A 25,481-nucleotide genomic window follows, 5' to 3' on the forward strand; every position below is an offset into this window, starting at 1 on the left:
GTCAACGTCTAATTTACATAGGTTTTTCCTAAGAAGTTATCATACAAAAGAATTGAGGGGTGATAGAGCCTGCCACCCACCACTTGTTCTATTCAGGTAGATATGAATAAATTTTATAAAATTTAAATATATACTTTATTTTATAATTTAATTTTTTATTATCTTCATTATATAAATGAATATCATCGTTTAAATCCAAGTTAATTATATTATCATTTAAATATCTCTATTTAATAAGTCCAAAAAGTTTAAAAACAAAATTCTGGAAAGTAAAACGAATAATACAGAAGAAGATTCGAAATGACTAAAAACAAAGAGGAACTAAAATGTCCAAAATTGAAATATATAATATAGAAAACAAAATTAATATTTATAAATAGTTTAATTTGTTTCTTATTGTCATTTAGCCTAAAATCCGAATTTTGACAAATACCTTCACCTAACCATACTTTATTTATCCAGAACAGCGGGAAAAAGATAAAAGAAACGAATAGATAGGTCGCCAGTCGCGCTCTTCCGCGATATGGATATATTATACACGCACTTGTGACAAATAATATATATATATATGTGTGTGTGTATGTGTGTATTGGAGAGAAAGTAACGCACGACATTGTCATTAACGCTGGCGTATTCTGGAAGAAAATTAAAATAAAAGGCCAATCGATTATATCGTTTTTCTCTCTTATTCTCTACGTTTCAGAGTTTGAATCTAATTTGGTTTGTGATTATTTTCTGAGAGTTGCTTTGGGATAATAATGGGAAGCGAAGTGGAGAAGAAAGCGGTTTTCGATACGGAGTCGGCGGAGGAGGTGGTTAAGGAGTTGAGAGCTAGCTTCGTAGCCGGAAAGACTAAAACCTACGAATGGAGAAGGACACAGTTGACAGCTATGTTGAAAATGATAGACGAGAACGAGCCGCAAATCGTCGCGGCTCTTCGCGACGATCTTTCAAAGCCAGAACTCGAATCCTCCATCTACGAGGTCAAAGCTTTTATTCATTTAAAACTTTAGTATTTATTGCAATGATTTTTTTAAAGTTTGATTTTGGCTGTTTACTATTATTATTATTGTTATTGTTATTGTTATTATTATTATTATTATTATTGTTTGATTAAATTTTGAAATTGATGAGAACACAACGGAGTTATTCTTATATCATGATTTGTGAATCATAGTATTAGTACAGTCAATAGGCTGCTGTAAGCCAGCTATGTTGATTCTTTTTATTCGCAATCAACTATGGAATTTTCACTGAGACTTGTTTTAGATTTTAATTGTAATAGAAAAAATTAATTGATAGTCGACCTGTCTCGAAAAATTAGAACAAAAGATTTGATGATTCATATTTGGTTACTGATAAAGAAGTTCAGCTACTTCTTTGTCTCTAAGGTCAATTGGTGATCTCTCTCTCTCTCTCTCATACATAAAGATATATTTTGTATTAATTATAAATTTTGTGTGAAACCTTGTTTCATGTAATTTTCAAGTGAGCATCCTGAAACTCGTGAATCAAGCAATTAGGCAGTTTTGAGAATTAGGAGTTTTTTTTTTTCTGGTGTCCAAAAATTTTAAAAGTGTGAAAATGCGTGAGACACTTGAAATCTTGCTGGACAGAAGTTGTAAACAGCTAGAAATCATGTACTTCGATCTTTATTGCTAATCCATCTAGCTGAATATACACCGACAGGATATAATTATTGTAAAAATTTAGATATTTTAAAAGAATTAAATCCTACAATTTATGAGAAACTGTGAGAACCTTGTTTGTAGCCATTATATATTATTGAGCTTGTAAGAGTTAAGTTGAAGTGTTGACTTACATGCACAAGAACTAAGGCCAATATTTATGTAGTATTGTTATTTTATTGAATTTTTTATTGAGTCCACGAAGTGTAAATGGTTTGATTGATTACTTTTTAATTCAACCAAGTTAAAAATACCTTGATATCTAGAACATGATTTTAGCTTATTTCAGATCCTTAAAAAAATTAACTGTTTTTTAAAATATTTACCTTGATTTTCTCAACCACTTTTTGCTATTTTTAGCCCGCACTACTATAGATATCAAGCTTCTTTTTCATTCTAAACCCACCAAAATTAGTTATATTTTTAGGATTTTAACTCATAAGAAACAATTATAGGGATGACCATTGTCCAGGAGCAATTAAATTTTTGTCATATTGACAATTCTATTTTGAGACGTCTCTCTTTTTTAAATTTGTTTGTCTTAATAGTTGATGTTTTATACTGCAACTGATGTTAAGCTCTAAATATCACAATATTAGGAAACATGGTACCATGGATTAGGTAACGCTATATGAGTTGTTTATTCCTGAATTTACTTGCATCAATTCTTTTCTAAGGAAGTCTCAAATGAAATACGATATGTTTGGTCCTCCTGTGGCGTTGACTTGGTTTATTCTGCAGATAGCAATGCTAAAGAACTCTTGTAAATTGGCTCTTACGAAAATGAAGCATTGGATGATGCCTGAAAAGGTAGACTTTTTACCAAGATATCTTAACTGGTTGGAAGCTTTTGTGATAGATTCTTCTTGACATTAAAAGAGTTTAATATGATTAGATTCACATCTTTGCAGGCAAAAACTTCATTAACGACATTTCCTTCGTCTGCTGAAATTGTATCTGAGCCATTGGGTGTTGTGTTAATTATCTCAGCATGGAATTATCCTTTTTGTATGTTATATATCCTTATGAACATGTTGAGAACTATGTTCTTCTGTCTTTCCCCCCCCCTCTTATGTTTGATACCATATTTCTTCTTTCAGTGTTGTCTCTTGATCCAGTGGTTGGAGCTATTGCAGCTGGTAATGCTATAGTCTTAAAGCCATCAGAGATTTCTCCAGCTACTGCATCATTGCTCGCAAAACTGGTAAAAGATTATTTGGATTGCTCTTGCATAAAGGTTGTTGAAGGGGCTGTTCTGAAACAACAGCACTACTGGAGCAAAAGTGGGACAAAATCATGTATACAGGTTATTGTTTTTTATTCCATTTACCTTCTCTAGCTAGATCTTAATGTCAAAATGATGCATTCCACACTAGGACAACTGCATTATAGGCTCATATGTGCATCATCCTTCAAGAAGTTTTCTACTGAAGTTGGTATCAGATTTGTAGCTTTCTAATACTTGTTACCAACCTAGCGTTGGAGGCAGCCTACTACCCTACCTCCCCTTACCCCATTACATATGGGAATAGGGTCAGCTAATTTTATACTTGTTACCAAACAGTTGGATGGAGGATTGGATTTGAATTCTTAAATTGTGCTGTCAGTTGTGCTGTTTAGAAACTCTGTACATAGTGAAGAAGAGACTGATGGTTGCAGTTGATCAGTTAACACTATTTCCCTTTTTGCTTTTAGTTCATATGTTTCTTTGTAGCTTATATGAGGTGTATATCACTATGTGATATTGTGTTAGATTCAAAATCAGGCATTCTTCAATTTTGGGTGGTTTATAGCTCAGTGTTTATCTGAACAGGTTATCTTGATAAGCACTATTTGCAGATTCTCCTAGCAATATTTTTTCTCTCAAGGATTTATTGTTGATAGTTGTGGTTATTTTTCTACACTGACTGCCACTTACCAGGCCAACCTACTGCAACTCTCATCCTTTGTCAGGTTTGGGATGGAAAATTATAAAGTACAAAACATTATGGCTTTAAGTTGGGCTCTTTTTATTGAAATCTCACTTCAACATGAACCTTTTCCCCTCTGTGAGTTGATTAGAATGAAGTACAACAAATCCTTAATGGGATATTTTGAAGAAAGTTGCATGGTCCTTGGTTGCAAAAAGCTAATGTGTTAACCTTGAGGAAAGGTTTTTGTAAATTGCAGCACTTGAACCAGTCAATATTTTGTTGGAATAAGGAGGTACAACTGGCGTAATTGTGCTCAACAGTTTCTCACCTTAAGTATTTGGAAAGAAAGGAAGAGGATTTTGCTTTAGCATATTAGATATATTTGATGTTTTGTAAAAATTCTGGTGCGGTGATATGCAGTTTTTGGATTATCTTCTATGACACCATGTTTTAAATTGTGTTTTTTAAAAAGATTAGAACACAAAGCAAAATTTTGGTGCTCTTCCAGAAGTAGTAATTTTCAATTTTAAATTGTGTTTTCAAAGAGATTAAAACATATGGCAAAATTTTGGTGCTCTTCCAGAAGTAGTAATTTTCGATTTATGGTTGTCATTGATGCTTTAGGGATTGTCATGCTATAGTATTTCCGTTGTCATTCCATTCTGATAAAAAAAAGCATTATGGATCAAAACTTTCTTGAATTTTTAGGCAATGGGAGAATTGCTCGCATTGTAATGGCTGCTGCTGCAAAGCACTTAACACCAGTTGTTTTGGAGCTTGGAGGAAAGTGTCCAGTTATTGTTGATTCAGGCATTGATTTACAGGTAAGCGTAATGTTTTTTTTTACCACCACGTTGGCTTTCTTTGCTACTTACTGACATATTGTGTGTATCTTTAGGTTGCAACTAGGAGGATTATTGCGGGCAAGTGGGGGTGTAATAATGGACAAGCCTGTATTTCTCCTGATTACATCATTACAACAAAAGATTATGCTCTGGAGTTGGTAAGGTTGCCAGTTCAGGTTTACATTTGTAATCCATTTCTTTTCAATCATTTTTCTCATGCACTTTTCATTCTGCAGGTGGATTCTTTTAAATGTGAATTGGAGCGATTTTATGGAAAGAATCCATTGGAGTCAAAGGACTTGTCTCGCATAGTGAATTCTAACCACTTTGCTCGTTTGCTAAAGCTTTTGGACGAGGACAAGGTTTCTAGTAAGATCGTCTATGGAGGTGAAAGAGATGAAACAAACTTGTAAGTTATAATCTGGGTTTTGCTTCTCTTTCAAGTGAACTGGGCATTTTAACACTGTTAAAACTCTCTTTTCCCCAATATCAGGAAGATTGCTCCCACTATCTTGCTTGATGTCCCACAAGATTCACTGATCATGAGTGAAGAGATATTTGGTCCGTTGCTTCCAATTATCACGGTAGGAGCTAAAAGAGTCTATTCAAGTAAAAAAATTGCAATTTATTTTTAATTTTCTTTCAAGTTTCTGTTGTTTATGTGTGGTAGCGCCTGTCCTTAAAAATTACAGTCTAAACCCCCTTTTTTTGTTGCTTGAGCGAAAATAATGTATACCATTTTCTTCAAATGGAACACAAATAATAGGACCTGCTCACCCTTTACTAGCAATTAAGTTTATGAAATAACAACTAAGCAATACATTTTTGAAAAGCTTGCAAGGGGAAAGTTCCACTATGATTTATCTGCGTAGAAAGAATGGCCCGGCAAAATTTATACCATCTGGGAATCGAAATGAATAATTATCTCAGTAGTTTTCTAAATCGGTTATAGAGAAAGATACGTGACATACACCTTACTTTTCTTGTCGTTGGTTTTATAACAGATTGACAAAGTGGAAGACAGCTTCGATTTGATAAATTTTCTGGAACAAAGCCACTAGCAGCTTATCTATTTACCCGTAACAATAAGCTAAAAGAGAAGTTTGTTGAAAAAGTCTCTGCAGGAGGTTTGGTTGTCAATGACACTACTGTACATGTAAGTAAACTTTTAACTCGTGGGGTCAATGTGGGCATGCATGATGCATGCATTATACAGTTTACATTTGTATTTATTTAACTTTAAAATTGTTGCTAATCTCCATGGCCAGGTGCAAATCATCCCTCAATATAGTTGAATGGTTAGATATAAAATATAAATGTCAAGTTTTTGTTTCCTAACTATACTAGATTCATTCTCATTCTTATTGAACTTTAGAAGTATATGTGATACGGACCTGATATTGTTTTCAGCTTGCTGAACCCACTTTGCCATTTGGAGGAGTCGGGGACAGCGGGATGGGTGCATACCATGGGAAATTCTCCTTTGATACTTTCAGCCATAAGAAGGCTGTTCTTTATAGAAGTTTTGCTGGTGATGCACCTGTGAGGTACCCACCGTACACGTCGGGAAAGCTAAGATTAATGCGGGCTCTTCTTGGCGGTAGCATAATAGACATAATCCGTGCTTTGCTGGGATGGTCCAAGGCTTAAATGAAAAACATGTGTGGCTATCTCTGTTGTAAGTTTTTATATGTTTCCATGTAATGCAGTTTGCTGATTTCAGCGTATTTTAAGCATTTAAGTCGGTTTGAAGACCACAGTTGGTTGTATACTAAGTATAAAATATGTAAATGACACTTTGATTTCATCTGAACTTGAGTGTGCAGAATAACGTCTAACTGATATTGCAATTGGCATTGTAACACCCAAATACCGATGCGGGTGACCCGATCAGATCTAAGGTGTCACATTAGGATCATCAGAGCGACCCACCATAACAATCTTGAAAAAATTTAAAATTTATGTTAAAACGTGTAAAGTCATAAAACAAATTATAATTAAAATACAAGTTCAGAAAATTATACTACAAACAGAATTTACGATCATACATGTTTCAGACTCGGATATAAAAAACCTGAATACAACCTACATGCCCCTTAATCACATATACTGTACTCTGCAAGAACGCCGGTGGAACTCCAAAACTGATGTCGATAGTTGCACTGGATTAATTCTTTTAACCTGAAATAGTGAGTAACAGAGTGAGCTTTGAGAAGCTCAGTAATACAGAACTACCAAGTGATGCGGAACGGAAGAACATGCAAATAATAGGCAAGCATAATTTTCCTTATTAATTCAGACATCTACATATTTTTGTGATGAGTTGAGGTCCCACTAATATTTCATCGAGTAAAAGCCATGAAAATTTCAGTTCATAAGAAACATTCAAAGTACCAAGTTTTCAGGAGGCCTGTAAGGATTTATCAGTTTGATCAAAGTTGAATCTCCAGACTCCAACCTACCTAGATAATGTCCCAATAAAACAGTTCATATATAAATCAGGAACAATTATATTTTTCAGTGAAAACAGAAAACTATATAACACATTTCAAGTAACCATAGTTCGTAAACCAATAGATTTTATGATCTATAAATTGGAACTACTATATTTTACAGTGAAAACAAGTAACCAGATAATATATACCATGTAGTCATAGTTCATAATTAGGGTGAATGATTTCGTCTTCTCTCAGTTCCATTTCCTCCCATTCCAGTAAAGGTACGGGAAGAGTACAACCTGTTAGAGCTTTCACCAGAGGAATTTCGATCGTTTAACTCCAAATCATCACCATATCTTTCGAACATCGGATGTTTCTCCACGATCACAAAAGTTACATCAGCTGCATATGATCTAGGTAATTCATTTTCCCCTCCTTCAAATGTAATCTTTGTTCGCTTCTTCCATCCCGACTTCACGATAACATCGGATGTTCAACTCTTTGCCTGCAGACATATAAGATCATAACAAAGCATCAGTTTCTGATTTTAGCATGTCATTGAGATTATGAAATCAGAACAGTCTTATCATGTTAAAGCACTGTGATATTTATCTTCTTTGTACATCCATAGCACAACACTTCTAGTGTGCAACCGAGTCGCCTCTCGATCGATGGTTAAGTTTGAAAACATGATCGGATTTCCGTTGCAATGGCTCGGGCTTCTCGATAGGGACTCAGGTGAACTATTTCTAGTTGTCGCTGTGTTTCTCAAGCTAATTTAGATATATGTGAGGCTGTAAATAATTTAATTATTGTATAAAAATTAAATCTATAATTTTTTTATCAATGAAGTATATCCATATATAAATATATATTTAACATTAGTTTTGAACACAACTACAAAATGAAATTAATACAATATGAAAGTCACACAAATTGGCAAATCTTATTCATCATGCATTGAACAGTGAAATCATTTTCCAGTAAATCCATACAATTTTCTTTTGGAACCCAGATTTTCCTGGGAAAAAATTGTTTAAACTTTTAACATGCAACAACATATGCAGCTTCTTGATAGCTTCTTCCCAAATTCCAATCTCAGAGTCTCATATGGCACATGCCAACATTAATAAACTTGAAAACCATTGCCGACCAACGAAGGAAAGATGCAAAAGAAAAGCATTAAAATAATAAAAAGAGTCCAAACTAGATCAAAATTCTCACTTGCAATTGCACATGCCTTGCTTCCATAGTTCATATTCAGATCTGAATGTTGCATTATATATATAGATTCTCTTCCAAATGTCACATTTTAGTTTGATTCTCGTGTTTTGCTGTCAACCCCCCCAAGACGAGTAATTTAATTAAAGAAAAGGCAATCCGATCCCAATCACTCAAGGTATATCTTTCCGTTATCCATGTATCTTTCTCAAAATATTTTTGGAGTTAATTGCAATTACGTTTTTTTAATTATGATTGTCATTCTAAATTAATTTAAATATTATAATTTTATTTTTAAATTATAAATTATTTTAAATTGATCTTTAATCTTTTAAATCTTTTAATTTTATTTTTAAAATATTACTCTCATTCTAACATATCAATATATACTAATCACATTTTCTTCCAATAAAATTATTATAAAATTTATTAATTGTCATGTAAGGATTGATGTGTATTGTGTAATAATATGATGTGTCGTAAAATAATTTAAAAACAATAAGTTAAAAAAATACTATTTGATAACATTGTAACATGACGTGTGATATCAATTGATAAAATAATATTAATTTTAACCGTCAATATTGATAGATAAAAATATATTAATAATTTTTTTTAACAATTTTTATTAGGAAAGGGGAAGGAGAATTTTACTTTAATTAGTATTGAACCACAACTTAAAAATGAGTAGAGGTATCAACTGAGAATTTTTAATCGCTTACTCTATAATAAGTCGTTGATATTAAATTTCTAAATATAAAGATTAATTAAAGGGGAAAATATTTAAGAATTTTTTCAATACCACGAGCCTTAAAATTATTATGTTCAAAGGAATAATTAGAGTTGACGTTTGATTAACCTCAAATATTGAAAATTGATCTGGAAATAACAAAATTAATTAGCCTCGACCGACAATGCAACAGTTTGCCGTTTAGTCCATGTGGTTTTGAACAATTTGTCGGAATCAACCTCCACCAAATGAACACCAAATCTGAAATTAATTTTCAAGCACGTCATCTATTATAAAGAAAATCCCCAAACCAATTAATTAATTTATTAGTATTAATATTCGAATCAACTCCCAAATATTACGGAATTATATATACAGAAAGAGGAAATCATATCTCAATATAAAGAAAACATATAAGAATCTATCAAGTAACTTAGGTGATAGAATGAAATGTTGGTAATAGTGCAAGGATCTTAATCTTGTGGTCGTGGGATCGAGTCCTACGGTGGGCAATTTATAATTCTGACTGTCGGAGATCTCCCACGGAAGCTGCTCTCAACCTGGCGTTGGGGGCAGTCTACTATCCTACCTCCCCTTATCTCATTACATATGGGAATAGGGTCAGCTACATTTTATATAAAGAGAATCTATCAAGTAACTTAAGTGATAGAATGAAATGTTATTTTTCTGAATGATTTGGCCAAACAATTATTTCTGCAGAGTGTGTGTACGTTAACAGTGATAAAATTGATTAATATAATTAAAGACCTAATTGTAATTACGATGATTATCCAATATATAATAATTGTATAATTACATTCAAACTAAGTTGTAAAACGACTCTTCAAATACGCCTTTTAGTTTCAACTTAAAAAATATAAAATTCAAAATTTATTTTCAAACAGCAAATTTCAATTATTTTATTTTTTAAATATTATCGAACAATATGTTGGATTTTCAACTCTGGCCAGAGGGAATATATGATAGTTACTGCAGTGGCAGTGATGTAGTTTGAGCAAACATTAATGGCTTTTGTTTAGAGCAAAGAACATAAAAGCCCAACACCAGCACTCGTCATTTCCATTCATTTTCATTTCTCTCATTTTCTTTCACGATGGAGAAGATCGCTGTGTTCTTAATGCTACTCTGCGCCACTTCTCAAATAGCTTCCTCTGTCAAAGATGGTAAAGCCTAAGCATCTCAAACATCTCTTACTTTCTGCATTTCTTCAATTACAAAGTTTTGAGTTTTATTAATCTCGGTACCCGGCATTTAAATATCGGTCTGCGATCGCTATAGCGCCCGAAATAACGATAGCGCTGCGTTCCGATATACCTGTTATATCCGCACCTGTATGATATTTAGCTGTATTTAATAATCCAAAGTTTGCTGAAATATTCCGGTGAATAATAAATTGCTGACGGATGAATGGGAATGAATGATAGTATAAGAAAAGAGTTATTTAAAATGCTGACGCATCAACAACATTTGGTTATTGAACATTATTCTCAGCATCGATGGATCGAGAGAGTTGGCAAAATCTTTGAAAATTTTAAATTTTTATATGATTTAACTTTTTTTTCATTTTTTATTAATGTGTTCGTCTCTTGAAACTTTATAAGTTCAACCTTCTTAACATAAAATCTTACGTCTGTCCTTCTTAGGTTTGTTGCCGAATGGGAACTTCGAGTATGGGCCAAAGCCGTCAGAACTGAAAGGAACAAAAGTGATGAGCCCCAAAGCCATTCCCAACTGGGAAATTTCAGGCTATGTTGAGTACATAAAATCAGGTCATAAACAAGGTGACATGTTGCTAATAGTACCCGAAGGTGCATTTGCGGTTAGGCTAGGCAATGAGGCCCTCATTAAGCAGAAGATTAAGGTCACCAAGGGCATGTTTTACTCTCTAACCTTCAGCGCGGCTCGCACATGTGCACAAGAGGAAAGATTGAACGTGTCGATCTCGCCGAACTACGAGAAAAATGACTTTGGTTTATTACCGATTCAAACAATGTATAGCAGCAATGGATGGGATTCGTATGCTTGGGCTTTCCAAGCAGACGAGTCCGAAATCGAGATCTCGATTCATAACCCCGGTGTGGAGGAAGATGCAGCTTGTGGCCCTCTTATCGATTCCGTCGCATTGAAGACCTTGTACCCTCCGAAACGTACCCGAGGTACATAAAACCGATCGATCCATCAATTGATATTTTTGAAATTGAAGTTCATGATTCACTAACTGATTGCTTGATTCAACCATTTGCAGCCAATCTACTAAAGAACGGAAATTTCGAAGAAGGTCCTTATATCTTCCCGAAACCGACTTCCGAAGGAGTTATAATTCCCCCCCAAATCGAAGATGATCACAGTCCTTTACCCGGCTGGATAATTGAATCCCTGAAAGCCATTAAGTACATTGACAGTGAACATTACACTGTTCCTGAGGGCAAACGGGCCATCGAACTGATCGGCGGAAAAGAAAGTGCGGTTGCACAGATAGTTAAGACGACAATCGGGAGTACCTATGCGCTCACATTTGCTGTTGGTGATGCTAAGAACGGATGCGAAGGTCCCATGATGCTCGAAGCATTTGCAGGCAAGAACACTGTCAAGGTGTCGTATAACTCCAAGGGCAAAGGAGGATTCAAACCAGCTATTCTAAAGTTCAGAGCGGAGTCGGAACGAACTCGGATTATGTTCTATAGCACATTTTACACCATGAAAAGTGACAACTCCGGTTCTCTTTGTGGACCTGTTTTGGATGATGTGAAGCTGCTTAGTATCCGAAGATTGCATCACCTGTAATTAAAACTGTTTGAAAATTGATTGTTGCATTGCTCAGGCAACAAATCAATGTGTTTCGTCCATTTAGGGGTAACAAAAACAATGAGGGTTTAGACTGACCCAGGGATGGATCAAGGACTATGTAGGGCGGTCGCCCTTTGAAAATTTTTAAATTATCATATAATTTAGATATTTTCACTGTATTTTATATTTGTATTTTGTTTTCGCCTCTAAAATTTTATAAGATTGCTCCTATCAAATACCAAAGTTCATCAATCCAATAAACTCAAAGATTGTGGAGTGACAATTCTTACACACCTTACCGAACGCAGCAAACACTTCATACAAGAAAGAAATAACATTAGAATTACATTAAACAAAACAACTCTTACAGAATAGATTTGGTGCTCTCAAGTTCGTCTTCTTCAAGAGAGATGGCAATCCATTTTATTAACTCAATTTAATCTGTTAAATTCAACAAGATAATCTTTTTTATCTGCAGGATAACAAAGAGACTAGTGTACTACTTCAATTCAACAATATCCCTCCCAACTCAACTATATTTTTATAGTTCAAATACAATAAAGATCTATTATTTCAAAGTTTAAAAGTTAATCATATGCTTCAATTTTAAGACTTTATATTTTTATTATCCTTGTTGAAAGATCTTGGTTTCTCCTATTACTGTTCAACCTAATAGCAATGAAAAAGATGAAATAACCTCTTTTTTTAATCATCTATGTTTACTGTATTTTTGTTAATTTAACCTTTAATCATTGAAAATACATAAAAATTATCATTAATTGAAAATTATTATTATACATACAGCATTTAAAAGTCAACTTGATATAAGCGATTTTATAATTTAGATCAACAATCAATAATAATTTCGAAGTTAATTGAAAATTAAAATGTGAGAATAAATTTTATATTATTTATATGGGATTAAATTTATCTTCCAGAACCCAACGTCCGAATGTGTTATCATTCCACTGCAGACTGAAGACGGTCAGTACTTTATCCGGCTGCTGAAAGGAATCAAGTACATTGACAGTGAACATTTCTCACTTTCCAAGGGCAAACGGGCCATTGAACACATTACCGGAAACGAAAGTGCGGTTGCCAGAAAACTATGTGCTCTCATTATGCATGCGAAGGTAGAAGCAGTTAAGGCAGAAACACTACCAAGGTTTCTGACAACTCCAGCTAGACTTGAGTTCAGGGCAAAGTCGACACATACTCGGATCATATTCTATAGAACATTTCACACCATGCTAAGTGATAACTCGGGTTCTCTTTTGCGGACTGGTGTTGGATGATGTGAAGTTGCTTAGTGTCTGAAAATTGCTCACCTGTGATTACAACCGTTTAAAAAATGATCCTTGAGGAATGGTCTCAGTTGGCATGAGCCTCTCACTCGCCCGAGTTTGAGTTTATCTGTAAGATGTGCGTGAGTTTATCCAATCAAGATAAAGACATATACTACAATAAACCACAACAGATTATTAAAAAAAATAGTTTCTACAATAAAAAACTATCATAATTTTAATGCTAGTCATTAGTACACTTTACAAGGTCAACCTATGAACAATAATAAAATTCCAGTTTTCCTTTTTTAAAATGATGTTAAAATATTAACATGTTCCACATTTAGAATTAAACAATGGCATTAGGCAACACAAGAAACCAATATCAAGAGGTTCATGAATTCATGAGTCTCGGTATCAAATTGAAATTCCACTCCGGTAGAAACAACCGTTAAGGTTCCTCTATCAGTATGTCTCTGCCTCATGATCTGTAGTTTCACATGTAACAATAAACATGGACGAATTTAAATTGAAGGCCAATTAACCACAGCATGTTATGATTATGAGAATAAAGAGGCTTTTTGATAAACATACCTTAGCCAAAGCATTCATATTTCTTAAACATGAAGTTAACTGGTAGCCAAAGCATCCAATATAAATAGCAAACAGAACTTGCCAATTACAAGAAACCTACCTAATACCGAAGGGTATGAACTGAAGCAACCAAAGTCCATACTGCATGCAACGACAATAAATAGGAATCTAATATCTGAATTTCTGATAAACCACTTCTACTCAAACATGATCTAAAATGTCCCACTAAGCATCAACCGCTGATAATGATTTGGGAAAAGAATGTGTTACCTGCATATTCTCATGCACTGTACATTATAAAGGAAAACCAACATTTTAATCACAGCATGGATCTTTCGTCATGCAGAATCCATGAAAAAGAAAACAAGTAATACTGTGTAACACAGGTGATGATTTTCAAACTGGGAGATCTTTGACGGGGCTCATATGTACCCATCTAGCAAAATCAAAAACCGCTTGTGAAGTAAAAGCACCGTTTCGTCATGGTACGTAAACACCGATTTCAACTTGTCCAAAATCTTCAGTATGTACAAACTTGTTAAGAAAAATTAATGCAGCTACGGCCACAAATTATCAAATTCAAATTAGAATGCAGGTTCAGAGCAATTTATCAATTATGCAGCCTTAAAGGTTCTGTTATTGGAAATAATCATCCCAAAATACCAAATTTTATGCTTAATACAACTTGAATTGAAGGTCGTCTTTTAAGATTATTTTGATTTATCGGAAGTGGCAACAGATATAATGATCTATACCAGCATTTCAAAAGACAAATCCAAATTCGAAAAGCTTTATAGAAAAATCCGTACCAAAAGCAGGGTTTAAGGGATCCATTAGGGAATAAACCATGTATGTTGCCCACGGGTCAACTGCAAGAGGTGCCAAACTTAAACCCAATCATGGCTTTTGAAGCTATGTATGGATGCCTCCAACAGTGACAATGAGATACTCTGCAAAAGCATCAGGATATTCCCCAACATAAATTCCAGATACCACTGAAATGAAGAAAAGTATAAAATTTATACCCACCTTCAAAAGACGATGCGATAACATATATAAAACTGCAAATATATACAATTCCAGGTCGAATCATTAAACCAGCCAGCACAACATCATAATTTACAAGAGCCATATTTATGAAAATCAAAGATAAATTCAGAGACAAAAGAGTAAAAATAAAATATTTCAGAAAATCAGGCTCAACTAGATGCAATTTTCTGAAAATTGGGTACTTATACAACAGAATACATCAGTGTCCTTCCCAGTAACTAAAATGTACTTGCACTTCTTTTCATTTAAAAGATATTTTCAACAGTCAACAATTATCACTTAGAGGAAGTAGCCTTCTACTCTGTTGAGTTAATATTGAGACACAACGCAACTACAAAATCAGCATGAGAGAAGTTAAGACCATTATTCCCTAAACCACTACAGCTACCATTATTCCCATGTCAAAGAACCAGAAACATACAATGCCTCAAGGGCTTGCTGATAGGCATGTAGCTCCGACCTGTGTAAACCCATTCCCATTCCTTCACTGGTGCAACCAGAACTACCTTCTTCTCCACATTTCTTTTCATAATAAGAGTCAGCATCGCTACAATAATCCTCTAAGTTCTCACGGCCGTTTGTTACATAAGCAGGAGACAAGTTAAGACCATTATTCCCTAAACCACTACAGCTACCAACAGACGATGCACAACTCAAGCTATCACTGGTATCATGAATTCTATAAAGGGAAGAAGGCGTGCTTCTTTCACCCAGTATATTATTTGGGGAAACAAACGCATCTACCTTTTTAAAAGCTGGAAAAGGAAGCCGAACGATTATCCTTTTACCATCAACACTACCCTTTTCGATAGCCATCTTCTTCTGCTCACCGGCATCCGAGAAGTCAAGCGAAGATCTTTTTCTCTTAGATGAGGAATTTGACGAACCCTGTTATCAAAATAACGATTAGGGTAAGAATCAATAACTTATAATAAATAAAAGGAAATAAAGAAATAGATAAAATTATTGAGGAAAAAACAGACCTTTCCAACGAGGAACCACTTGCCATCTTCCCAAGATTGTCGAACACGCAGACGAGATCGATGTACTTCCAGTTCTCTACTCGATCCAAGAATCCTGACAGAAAATTTGTTTCCACCGAAAACCCAAACGACCACGGCCGGTTTCCAACACAACTCGTCGAACACCTCTAAGACGTCGCCAGGAACCCAATCATCGTCCCCGTTTGTAGGAGGAGGGCAAGGCCTAATCGCTTTCCTAGGGACTCTATCCACCGTCCCCGCCTCGCCAGTGACTGGAAACCAACCGTACCTGACGCTGTAAGTGCGACCGTTGCCAGAGATAATCTCGGCGCAACGCCAGGATCCTGTTGGAATCTCCTGCTTTGTAAGGACCTCGACTTTGCTACCTTTCATGAATCTCATGATGGGGGATTTCGATTATAATCAGTGAAATTAGGGTAACAGAAAAAATCGCAGGAATTACTGAAATTGGGAACAATTTTGTGAAAGAAATCAAAGGAATAAACTTGGGAAGGAGAGTTAGAATGGAGTCTATATAGGGATAAGGGTTTTATTAGTTAAATCAGAAGTGTTTGTGATGATCCGACGGTTAATAAATGAGGGATCACCCAATGCATCTGACGGTCAGGACGAGGACGCTTAGGTTAAGCCGTTCCTTGCCAGCTAAAAACTCACAGGAGTTAGCTGCTTATATATATTTTATAATATATTTATAAATTATATATTTATACTTTTTCATTTATTTATAATCTTTATATTTATTTTATTACGGATTTGAGAAGAGACAAAGTCATATTTTTTTTTACGAATTAAACTTGAATTATATATTTTTTTATGAGAGTCAAGGTGTAATTTTAGTATGTGTATTGGATTTTAATTTTATAATTTTTAGAATAATTGAATTACAACTTTGTAATTTTGTGGAGGCCAAAAAGTAGTTTGATCATGTATTAGTTTGTAATCTTTTGATTTTTAGAAGGACTTATACTTAATTTAACTATTTTAGGAGGGCCATAGTTCCTGTCAACCTCCAACTGGCCTATAAATTTAAGGTTATTTAAGACTACAATAATTTTCAATTTAAGAGTTTGGGAGTTATGAGTGAATTAAATTTTGTATACAAATGATATTTATTTTATTTTAAAAATATGAATGTTAGAAATCAATTATGAATTATTATTTTATATTTTAAACAATTATTTTAAATAGAACTAATACTAAATATTAACAAATTTATGTCATTTTATAGGATTAAATTTACAGTAAATACTTTTTTTTTGATAAATTAACATGACATCTAAATTATTTAGTTAAATCTCTTTTAATTTACAAATCAGAAGATAACATATAGTTAAATTATTTAGTTCAACCAAGATCTTTAATCTTAGGTTCAAAATTCCAAGATTTCAATTATGTTAAATATTCGATATGAGAGTTAGATCAGAGAAATCAAAGATTGAAATTAACAGTAAAAAATGAAAAATATTCACTAGAAAAAAGAGTTAATCTCAACCTTTGATTTCTCGGTAAAAATTATAAATTAAAAATTTTACACTAAATATAAATCGATCATAATTCATATATAAATTAAGCAACAAATATTAGTTACAAGTACATATGATGCGCCTAATATTTCATCATTCAAAGATGTCACATCAATAATTTTTGGAAAGATGCATCAAGTTAAAATATCAAAATAATATTGAACCTAATTTTCAGATATATTTTCGTTAAAATATCAAAAGAACATTTGTTGTGTGAAGCATGATTTTCAGAATCGGACCGGTTAGCGAATCGGTCATGCTATCAGTTCATTGGTTTAATCAGTCGAATTGATTTGACTGGTCGGAAGAACCGGACGACGTCATAATTATTTAAAAAATTAAATAAAAATACCAAAAATATTTAATAAAAAATAATTTTTTATATCACAAGTCATATTCAAAGCAAGTCATAACATATATAAGTTAAAAACCATAAAATCAAGTGAAAAAAATGATTCAAATTAACTATAACATAATATTTACGGTAAAACATATTAAATATTAAATATAATTATATAACTATAATTAAAAAATAAATTTGGGGTTAAAAAATCATAACAAAATGATATTGTTTGGTTTAATTTAAAAAAAAACAATCTTACATAGTTAAGAAACATAGAAGAGCATCCCAAAAGTCTAAAGAGTAAAAATATGAGAACAAAACAATCTCACATTGCTAAGAAACATAGAAGCGCATCACAACTAACTTCTATAAATACTCGAGTTCGACTTGGCTCGTTTAACAAACGACGTTGTTTGGCTTATTTTTTTAAAAAAAATCCAGGTTTTTTTCGATTTTCAGCCGGTCTGGTTCGAACGGTTCAGCGGTTCTGACAAGTTCACTAATAACGGTTTAATCGATTTAGATTAAACCGGATTAAACAACAATTTCCGATTAAACCGACCGATCCGATCTGATTTTCAAAACAGAGGTGTGAAGGAAAGAATGGTAGATAGAGTCAAAGTTGGCTCCCACGTTAGTAGACCAATAATTCATCATTCAAAATACAAAAATAAATAACAGCCATGAGATTTACTAATCACTCACTATTCGAACTTTTTAGAAATATAAAAATACACTAGTAAACTATATACGTTATCAATTAATTAAGAAATTTTTGAATAAATATTACTTTATGATCACGTACTAATCAAAATAAAATACACTCATTTCTGTTTTTTTAAATTTGATCTTTATCTTTGTTATAATAAAAAAATTGAGTTGACATTATTTATTTTATTTTATGAAGATTAAAAAGTTAACCAATTATTTGTTATGTGTGTGAACTTTAATATTTTATTAAGAATAGTTTGTTTCATAGAAAACATGATCAGTATCTATATAAAAAAACATGATCATTAAAAAAATGACGTATAAATCAGCGAAATAAATATTTCCTCTAAATTGAGGTTTTTTTTTAAAAAAAAAGAACCCATTTTTCAGAAAATTACTCATAATAAACTAAATGATTTTTACATCAAAAAATTAATTTTATATGAGTTAAATTATACATATATAAATTTTAATAATTAATTTCTATAGATATTCATATACCAACTTTTAGGCCTTTTCCATTGTAAAATATAAGGATTGCAATTACGCGCTTGTATAGTTTTTTTTCTTTAGCTAGATATTTATCCCCGCTACTCTCGGGAATTAAATAATTAATTATAAATCTAAAATTTAAGTTTAATTATATTAAACAATTATTATATTTCTATGGTTTATTAAGATAAAAGTAAACGTAGAAACTTTTTTAAAGATTAAATAAACGAAAAATTAAACTAAAACGTTTTACAAATATTAAAGAAACTGAGTTACACAGAAAATACAACATTAAAAATAATTGAAATAAATTATAACGTAAAAAAATATAAATATATAAATACATGAAACTAATTATTTGTGCATAACAAATCACGTTAAAAACATGAATTTATATACAACACGAAACAACTTGTAAATGATAATTAGAATAAAATACATGAAATCCGCACAAATATGCGATTAATCCGATCCCACTAAGCAATGATGACCAAACACTTTAAAAACATAAATCAAATAACAAGATCAACCCTTATGCTAAATGCATCATATTTAAAAATGTAATTTAATCAATAAAAATATTTATTTTCAATGGGTATCTTATGAACTAGGGGAAAAACAATATTATAATTTTATAATGAAAGAATCAATTATTATGCACAGACATACGAGATGATGGTCGCAATATATCTAAATTTAAAACAAAACAACTCTAAACATGACGCATAAATAATAAATTTGAATTGAGAACCAACCAAGAATATCAAGTATGGTGAAGCTTAAACTTGAACACACAGGATCCTAATGCTCATCCAAGAATCCAACTTCATGTGGGGTAGACTAGAATCTTGTGGAGAGGGTCTTATGTTCCTTTGAACCCAACTTCATGCCACATAAAATTGCCCTTGCAAAAGCTAGGTGGGGTCGATGAATGAATTCCTTGAAGAATTGAACAATAATTTATGAGGGAAAAATAAATAAAGCTCTAAATTGACAACCACTACAATTTCTAAGTTGCCCATCACCAAACACCATAGCTTCAAAACCTACCAAACCAAGGAGATAGTGAAGTCCTAACTATGATATCCAAGTCACCAAATATGCTCCACATGAAACACAAACCCATATCTCAGCCTGCCACAAAGCTATCTCCATTTTAAAATAACTACCAAGACACACACATGCAATTCACATATCTGAAATATGAACCAATGAAAGCACAGCTAAATTTCATATTTGGTGGAATGAATGGTCATCATCACTCATGAAATTCTTTCCATCAACAACTTCCTGAAAATGTGAAAAAGCATAAAATAGGGGAAATGGACTTGTAATTTTTTTTTTAAAAAAAAGCTTCGTGTTTCTTTCATGTTATTCAATAAATGGATCATAAGCATTTCAGACTTGGGCATTGCAACGAGGATAGCTTAATGCAGTTGTATCCATCCAACAACAAAGGAACCAAACGTAACACATTAAAAGACAAGCTGCATCTAGAATAACTACTGAAATCACGAGGTTGTGTTTCGTAACTTGAACCTAAAAAGGAGGAATTTGGACTTCAATTATTAGTATAAATTATATTATAGCTTTCACGATTATTTTAAAATGCATGAATTTGCTAGATCCCTATTTAGTGGTGAATGTGAAATACCTATAGTTAATAGTGAATATCTAACATCCGAACAAAATATATATATATATATATATATATATAATATATATATATTGCATAGTGGGCACATTGCATTCTCAAAAATTAAAATATCTGATGGTAGCAAATTCTTTTCACTACTCAAGAATTTAAGTTTAGAAGTATTTGCTCAAAAGAAGCGAGAGCGAGATATAAATTTATTAACCATCCTACCAAAATTGTTCCGCTATTGGATATGTACTTTCTAGAGATACAAAACCTTTCCGCTACGGGATATATCTAAAATTCTCATTTACTCTTTAGGGGGTGGGGGCAGAGGGGATAGAAGAAGATAAAATTGTCTTTCCATAAGTGCACCTGCAACCTAACAATTTACATGCTAAAGTATAGGCCAGCTTTTAAGATTATCTTGTTTTTCTGCAACAAGGAATACAGTGACCTATACTGGCATTTCCATAGATAAATCAGAATGTTGAAATATTTTTAGAAATAATTCATACCAAAAGCGAGGCTTAAGGCTTCCTTTAGGAATAAACCATGGATGTTGTCCCCTGGTCAACTGTAAGAGATGACATACTCAATCCATCATGGCTTTAGAAGGAAAGTATCGATGCCTCCAACATTGGCCATGAGATATTCAGAGAAAGCATCAAGATATTTCTCAACATTAATTCCATATGCTGCTGAAATAAAGCAATTATAAGAATTGTACATCATGATGATATGATGTAGAATAGCTACACATACATAAAACTGGAAATGTATGAAACACTAGCTAGAATCATAAACCAGCCAACTTCACACCACAATTTCCAAAATCCCAGCAGCTACTGAACTAGAAAGAAAGGTCGTTTTTGTGGGTAAAGACCAGGAACAAGGTCAAAGTAATTTTAGAGTTAGAGGACAAAATTGTGAATATCAATGTGCTGGGAAAGACTGAAACATACAATTCATGTTACTGTTTCTGGAAATTGAATTTGTATATGCTTAAATTCAATTTAGGAAATCTTCAAGCGGCTAAGAATGTAATTCACCTCTTTGTATTCAATGTAACTCAACAGTTTCACAAGGGATAATAGATTTTACTGTGCTGAAATATCCGCCCAACAATATGCAACATTTACGAAAGGTCAAAAGCAAAAACGGAAAGAAAAAAACAGAAAAAGGATGCTTAAATATATATAAGCTTAAATCTAAACTAAAAGAATTACATAAAGAACAAAAGCCTTTTTCATGAAAATAATAGAAGAAACTAATAAAGCAATTACACAATTGAAAACTCAAGTATCTTTACAATATCTACATCATTGAAGTAAAACATAACACGGTCGAATTACCAGATAGAGATGTAATTCATTAAATCTAGCAACAACTAACAAAAAACCTATTATCATCATGTCTCAACTTTCTTAGCTCCCTCAAATGTTCATCATTTGAAATATTAAGAGAACGACGTAGGTTAGTCACCTTTTCTTCTTTTTCCCAAGTCAAAGGCCCAGAAGCATGCAATGCCCCCAGTGCTTTCTGATAGGCATGCAGCTCCGACCTATGGAAATCTGTTCCCAATTCCACACTAGTGGAAAAAGAAATTCCTTCTTCTCTACAACACCTTTCAGAATATGAGTCAGCGTCACTACAGTAAACCTCTAAGTTTTCACAACTTTTTGTTACATAACTAGGAGACAAGTTAAGACCATTATTCCCTAAACCACTACAACTACCAACAGATGACGCACAACTCATGGTATCATTGGTATCATCAATTCTACGAAATGAAGAAGGCATACATCTTTCACCCAGTATATTTTTTGGGGAAACGAATGCATCTACCTTTTCAGAAGCTGGACGAGGTAGCCGAACTATTAGTCTTTGACCACCAATACTACCTTTTTCAATCACCCTCGTCTTCTTTCCGCCAGCATCCGAGAAGCCAAGCAATGATCTTTTCCTCTTCGGTGGTCCAGACGAATTCGACGAGCCCTGTTATCGAACATAATAATGAGGGTAAGAATCAATAACGTACAGTAAAAGAAGTTAAAGAAATATATCAAAACTTATAGTTTAAAGAAAAGTTCAATAGAATTACCTTTCCAACAAGGAACCATCTGCCATCTTCCCAAGATTGTCGTACACGCAATCGAGATTGATGTGCATTGAGTACGCTACTCGATCCAATAATCCTAACGGAAAAGTTGTTTCCACCGAAAACTCTAACGATCACCGCCGGTTTCCAGCACAAATCGTCGAACACCTCAACGACGTCGCCGGGAACCCAATCATCGGCCCCGTTTATAGGAGGAGGACAATGCCTAATCGCTTTCCTGGGGACTCTCTCCACCGGAGCTGCCTCGACGGTGATCGGAAGCCAACCGTACTTCACGCTGTAAGTGTGGCCGTTGCCGGAGATAATCTCGGCACAGCGCCACGCGCCGGTTGGAGCCTCGTTCTTGGTTAGTACCTCAACTTTGCTGCCTTTGTTGAATCTCATGATTGGTCAATTTGATTTTCAGTATAAAAAAAGGAAATAAAATTGTTGAATTGAATTTTTAGGAAGAAAAGACGCAATGAATTTTAGGAAAGGTCGTTGATGATAGGTTTATACTTCTATATAGGGGCCAGGGATTTCATAAATGGATTAGATGGAATTATGAGATCGGACGGTAGAGGGAGTGAGAATTACGATCATCGGACAGTTATGATGAGATCGATTGGGCGTTAAGGGAGGCCGTTAGAATTGGACGCCTCTGATAAGATTATTATGACCAAATAGACTAACGGAGTCGTAATCTGAGGTTTAGTTAGTTATGTATGGAATTACTTGTTATTTTAGGTTTTAAAAATTAGGATTTATCTCTATCTTTAAATTTAGATATGCTTATCTAACTAAACATAAACATCATAAAAATAAATTAAGTATATTATATAATATTTTAAATTTAAATTAAACGCAGTAAAGAGATTATAATTATATTATTTTATATGTCAAGAATTCTAGTCAAAATTGTCTCCCAAGTTTGTAGACTAATTCTTTTTTGAAGGAATCTCATTCAATTTCTTCTTCTTTTGAAAATAAAAAGTCAATTTGCGCATACATACAAAGGATTTAGTGAATTTTCATCATTTTTTAAACTTAAAATTTATATTTAAATTAAAAATATATTTTATATTATTTGATCTCGAGTATTAGCATTCGATATGAATATGAATATGAATTCAATATAAATATAATTAAATTTTGGGTTAACATAAAAAGTGTTTATGTCATTTTTCTCAAGGTGGTGTCTAAATCTTTTCGATCAATCCAAATATTTAACGTTACAAACGTTATCACTCTAAGTGTCTCGGTTCATAAAAATCGTTAAAATATTTTGTTCAATGACACGTGTCGCGTTTATATAATTTTGAAAATTTTATTTAAAATAAAAATATTTTGTATTAAAAAACCTCAAAATTACCAAAAATTTAAAAAAAAAAAAACCCAAAAACTTTGAAAATCTTAATTTTTATCCCATACCAACGTCGATCATCACTTTTGTCGTTGTAGTTATCGACCAAGCCTACTCTCGAATACACCTTCACCCGACGATCAGATACCAAACGACCAGCCATCTGAAAACCCCACGCAACGATAAAATTGAATATAAACCTGAGGAACAAAACGTTTGGAATTCATGACGCATGACGACTCTGACGACCATACCGACGACAGGACTTACAACAACAAAAAAGAGATATGGCAAGGGCAGCGTCGACGTCGACGGTCGTGGTCGGCAAGGGAGGTAAGGTTAGGGTTAGGGTTAAGATTAGGATTAGGGATTTGAGATTTTTAGATATTTGGGACTTTTTTATAATTTTAGAAAAATTAGAGTTTTTTAAAATATAATAATATTTTTAAGTTTTTTTAAATTTCAAAATTACCTGAATATGACATATATCATTTAATGAGTTTTTTAAACGGTCGTTATAGCTGAGACACTTAAAGTGGTAACGTTTGTAACATTAGACACCTGAATTAACTGAAAAAAATAAGCATTATTTTAAAAAATATATATATAGTTTGAACACTTTTTTTTTAAATCCAAAGATTTTTAAGATTATTATCTATTTGGAGTATTCTTATAAATAATAACTTCGCATCCATACATCGTACACAAGTGTTAAACATAGATAATTAAAAAAATCCAAATAACATAATATACATTTACTTTTTAAAATATTTTTTTTATCTAGGACTTGATTAGCATTTTCCTCTTAAATTATATATATATTACCGAGGTGTCCCTTAATTTTTTTTTTTTGAGTTATAAACTTTTAATTTTATCTAATACAAGTATTTTCTATATTTTATTTCTTTTTTCCTTATGTAGGATTTTTTTTCATTTGATAATTTTTAATTTAATTAAAATTAGAACTCTTTCCTTTCGAATACATTTTAAATCGTAAGTTTCTTTGGGGAAGTGAAACCGATTATTCTCACAATCATTTGGTTAATTGGGAGGCAGTATGCAAATCTAAATCGGCAGGAGGACTTGGAATACGTAGAACGAAAGATACGAATCTCGCGTTGATGGCTAAGAACGAATGGAGAAAATGGAACAACCAATATGCTCTTTGGTGTAAGATCTTCAAAGAAAAATACCCAAAGGATGTAAACTTAATGGATGCCAGGCATCAAGCTAACTCATCATCAACGTTGAAGGGAATTTTAAGAACCAGAGAGATTGTGAAGAAAGGGTGCAAACAACAGATCCGCTCTGGAGAACAAACGAATTTCTGGCATGATTGGTGGGTGGGTAAAATACCTCCTGGTGAAGATTATCCCGAAAGAATTGATGATAGAGATGAAAAAGTAGCAAAATATATCACCGAGGAAAGAAATTGGAATACTCAAGAGCTCCAAAAGGTTGTCTCAGAGGATACAATGAATCTGATCAGAAGTATTCCACTACCTTTATTGAATGAGGAGCATGAACAAGACAAATCAAGTTGGGGCCATACAATAGATGAAAAATTTTCGGTGAAGACAACTTTTAAAGAGATCATAATTAGGGAACAAGCAAGACAACAAAATCAGGATCTATAATAGATTTGGAATGTAGAAAACACAGAACGTGTAAGGCTATTCATCTGCTTGAGTCACCTACACAGGTTAAACACGAATGAGAACAGAGTTAAGAAAAATAT

At 33.0% G+C, this 25,481-nt stretch overlaps 2 protein-coding genes and 1 pseudogene across 8 annotated transcripts; 2 read left to right on the forward strand and 1 right to left on the reverse strand.

Annotated features, from left to right (window-relative positions):
- Positions 1-586: 586 nt before the first annotated feature.
- On the forward strand, positions 587-6,259 carry LOC120159600 (annotated as a pseudogene).
- A 3,671-nt stretch (positions 6,260-9,930) lies between these two features.
- LOC120159468 lies at positions 9,931-11,693 on the forward strand. Its single transcript, XM_039170063.1, has 3 exons — positions 9,931-10,019; positions 10,500-11,012; positions 11,102-11,693. The coding sequence occupies exons 1-3, from the start codon at positions 9,950-9,952 to the stop codon at positions 11,638-11,640; spliced, it is 1,122 nt and encodes a 373-aa protein (XP_039025994.1). The 5' UTR covers positions 9,931-9,949; the 3' UTR covers positions 11,641-11,693.
- Positions 11,694-12,542: 849 nt separating this feature from the next.
- Positions 12,543-22,881, reverse strand: LOC120159476. 7 transcript variants are annotated; one of them, XR_005519356.1, is made up of 4 exons: positions 22,384-22,881; positions 21,765-22,277; positions 14,330-14,470; positions 12,543-13,956 (listed from the first exon to the last, which is right to left on the reverse strand). XR_005519356.1 is itself a non-coding variant. In XM_039170068.1 (3 exons), the coding sequence occupies exons 1-3, from the start codon at positions 22,783-22,785 to the stop codon at positions 14,408-14,410; spliced, it is 978 nt and encodes a 325-aa protein (XP_039025999.1). In that variant the 5' UTR covers positions 22,786-22,880; the 3' UTR covers positions 13,964-14,407. The 7 variants fall into 7 exon arrangements, 4 of the variants coding, with proteins under 4 accessions (XP_039025999.1, XP_039026000.1, XP_039026001.1 ...); XR_005519358.1 differs by lacking the exons at positions 12,543-13,956; positions 14,330-14,470 and adding exons at positions 19,371-19,689; positions 20,798-20,980 and having other exon boundaries at positions 22,128-22,277; positions 22,384-22,880; XR_005519357.1 differs by lacking the exons at positions 12,543-13,956; positions 14,330-14,470 and adding exons at positions 20,376-20,714; positions 20,798-20,980 and having other exon boundaries at positions 22,128-22,277; positions 22,384-22,880.
- Between the last annotated feature and the right edge of the window lie 2,600 nt (positions 22,882-25,481).

Source organism: Hibiscus syriacus, unplaced genomic scaffold (genome assembly GCF_006381635.1).
Source record: "Hibiscus syriacus cultivar Baekdansim isolate YM2019G1 unplaced genomic scaffold, ASM638163v2 tig00111366_pilon, whole genome shotgun sequence".
NCBI lineage: Eukaryota > Viridiplantae > Streptophyta > Magnoliopsida > Malvales > Malvaceae > Hibiscus > Hibiscus syriacus.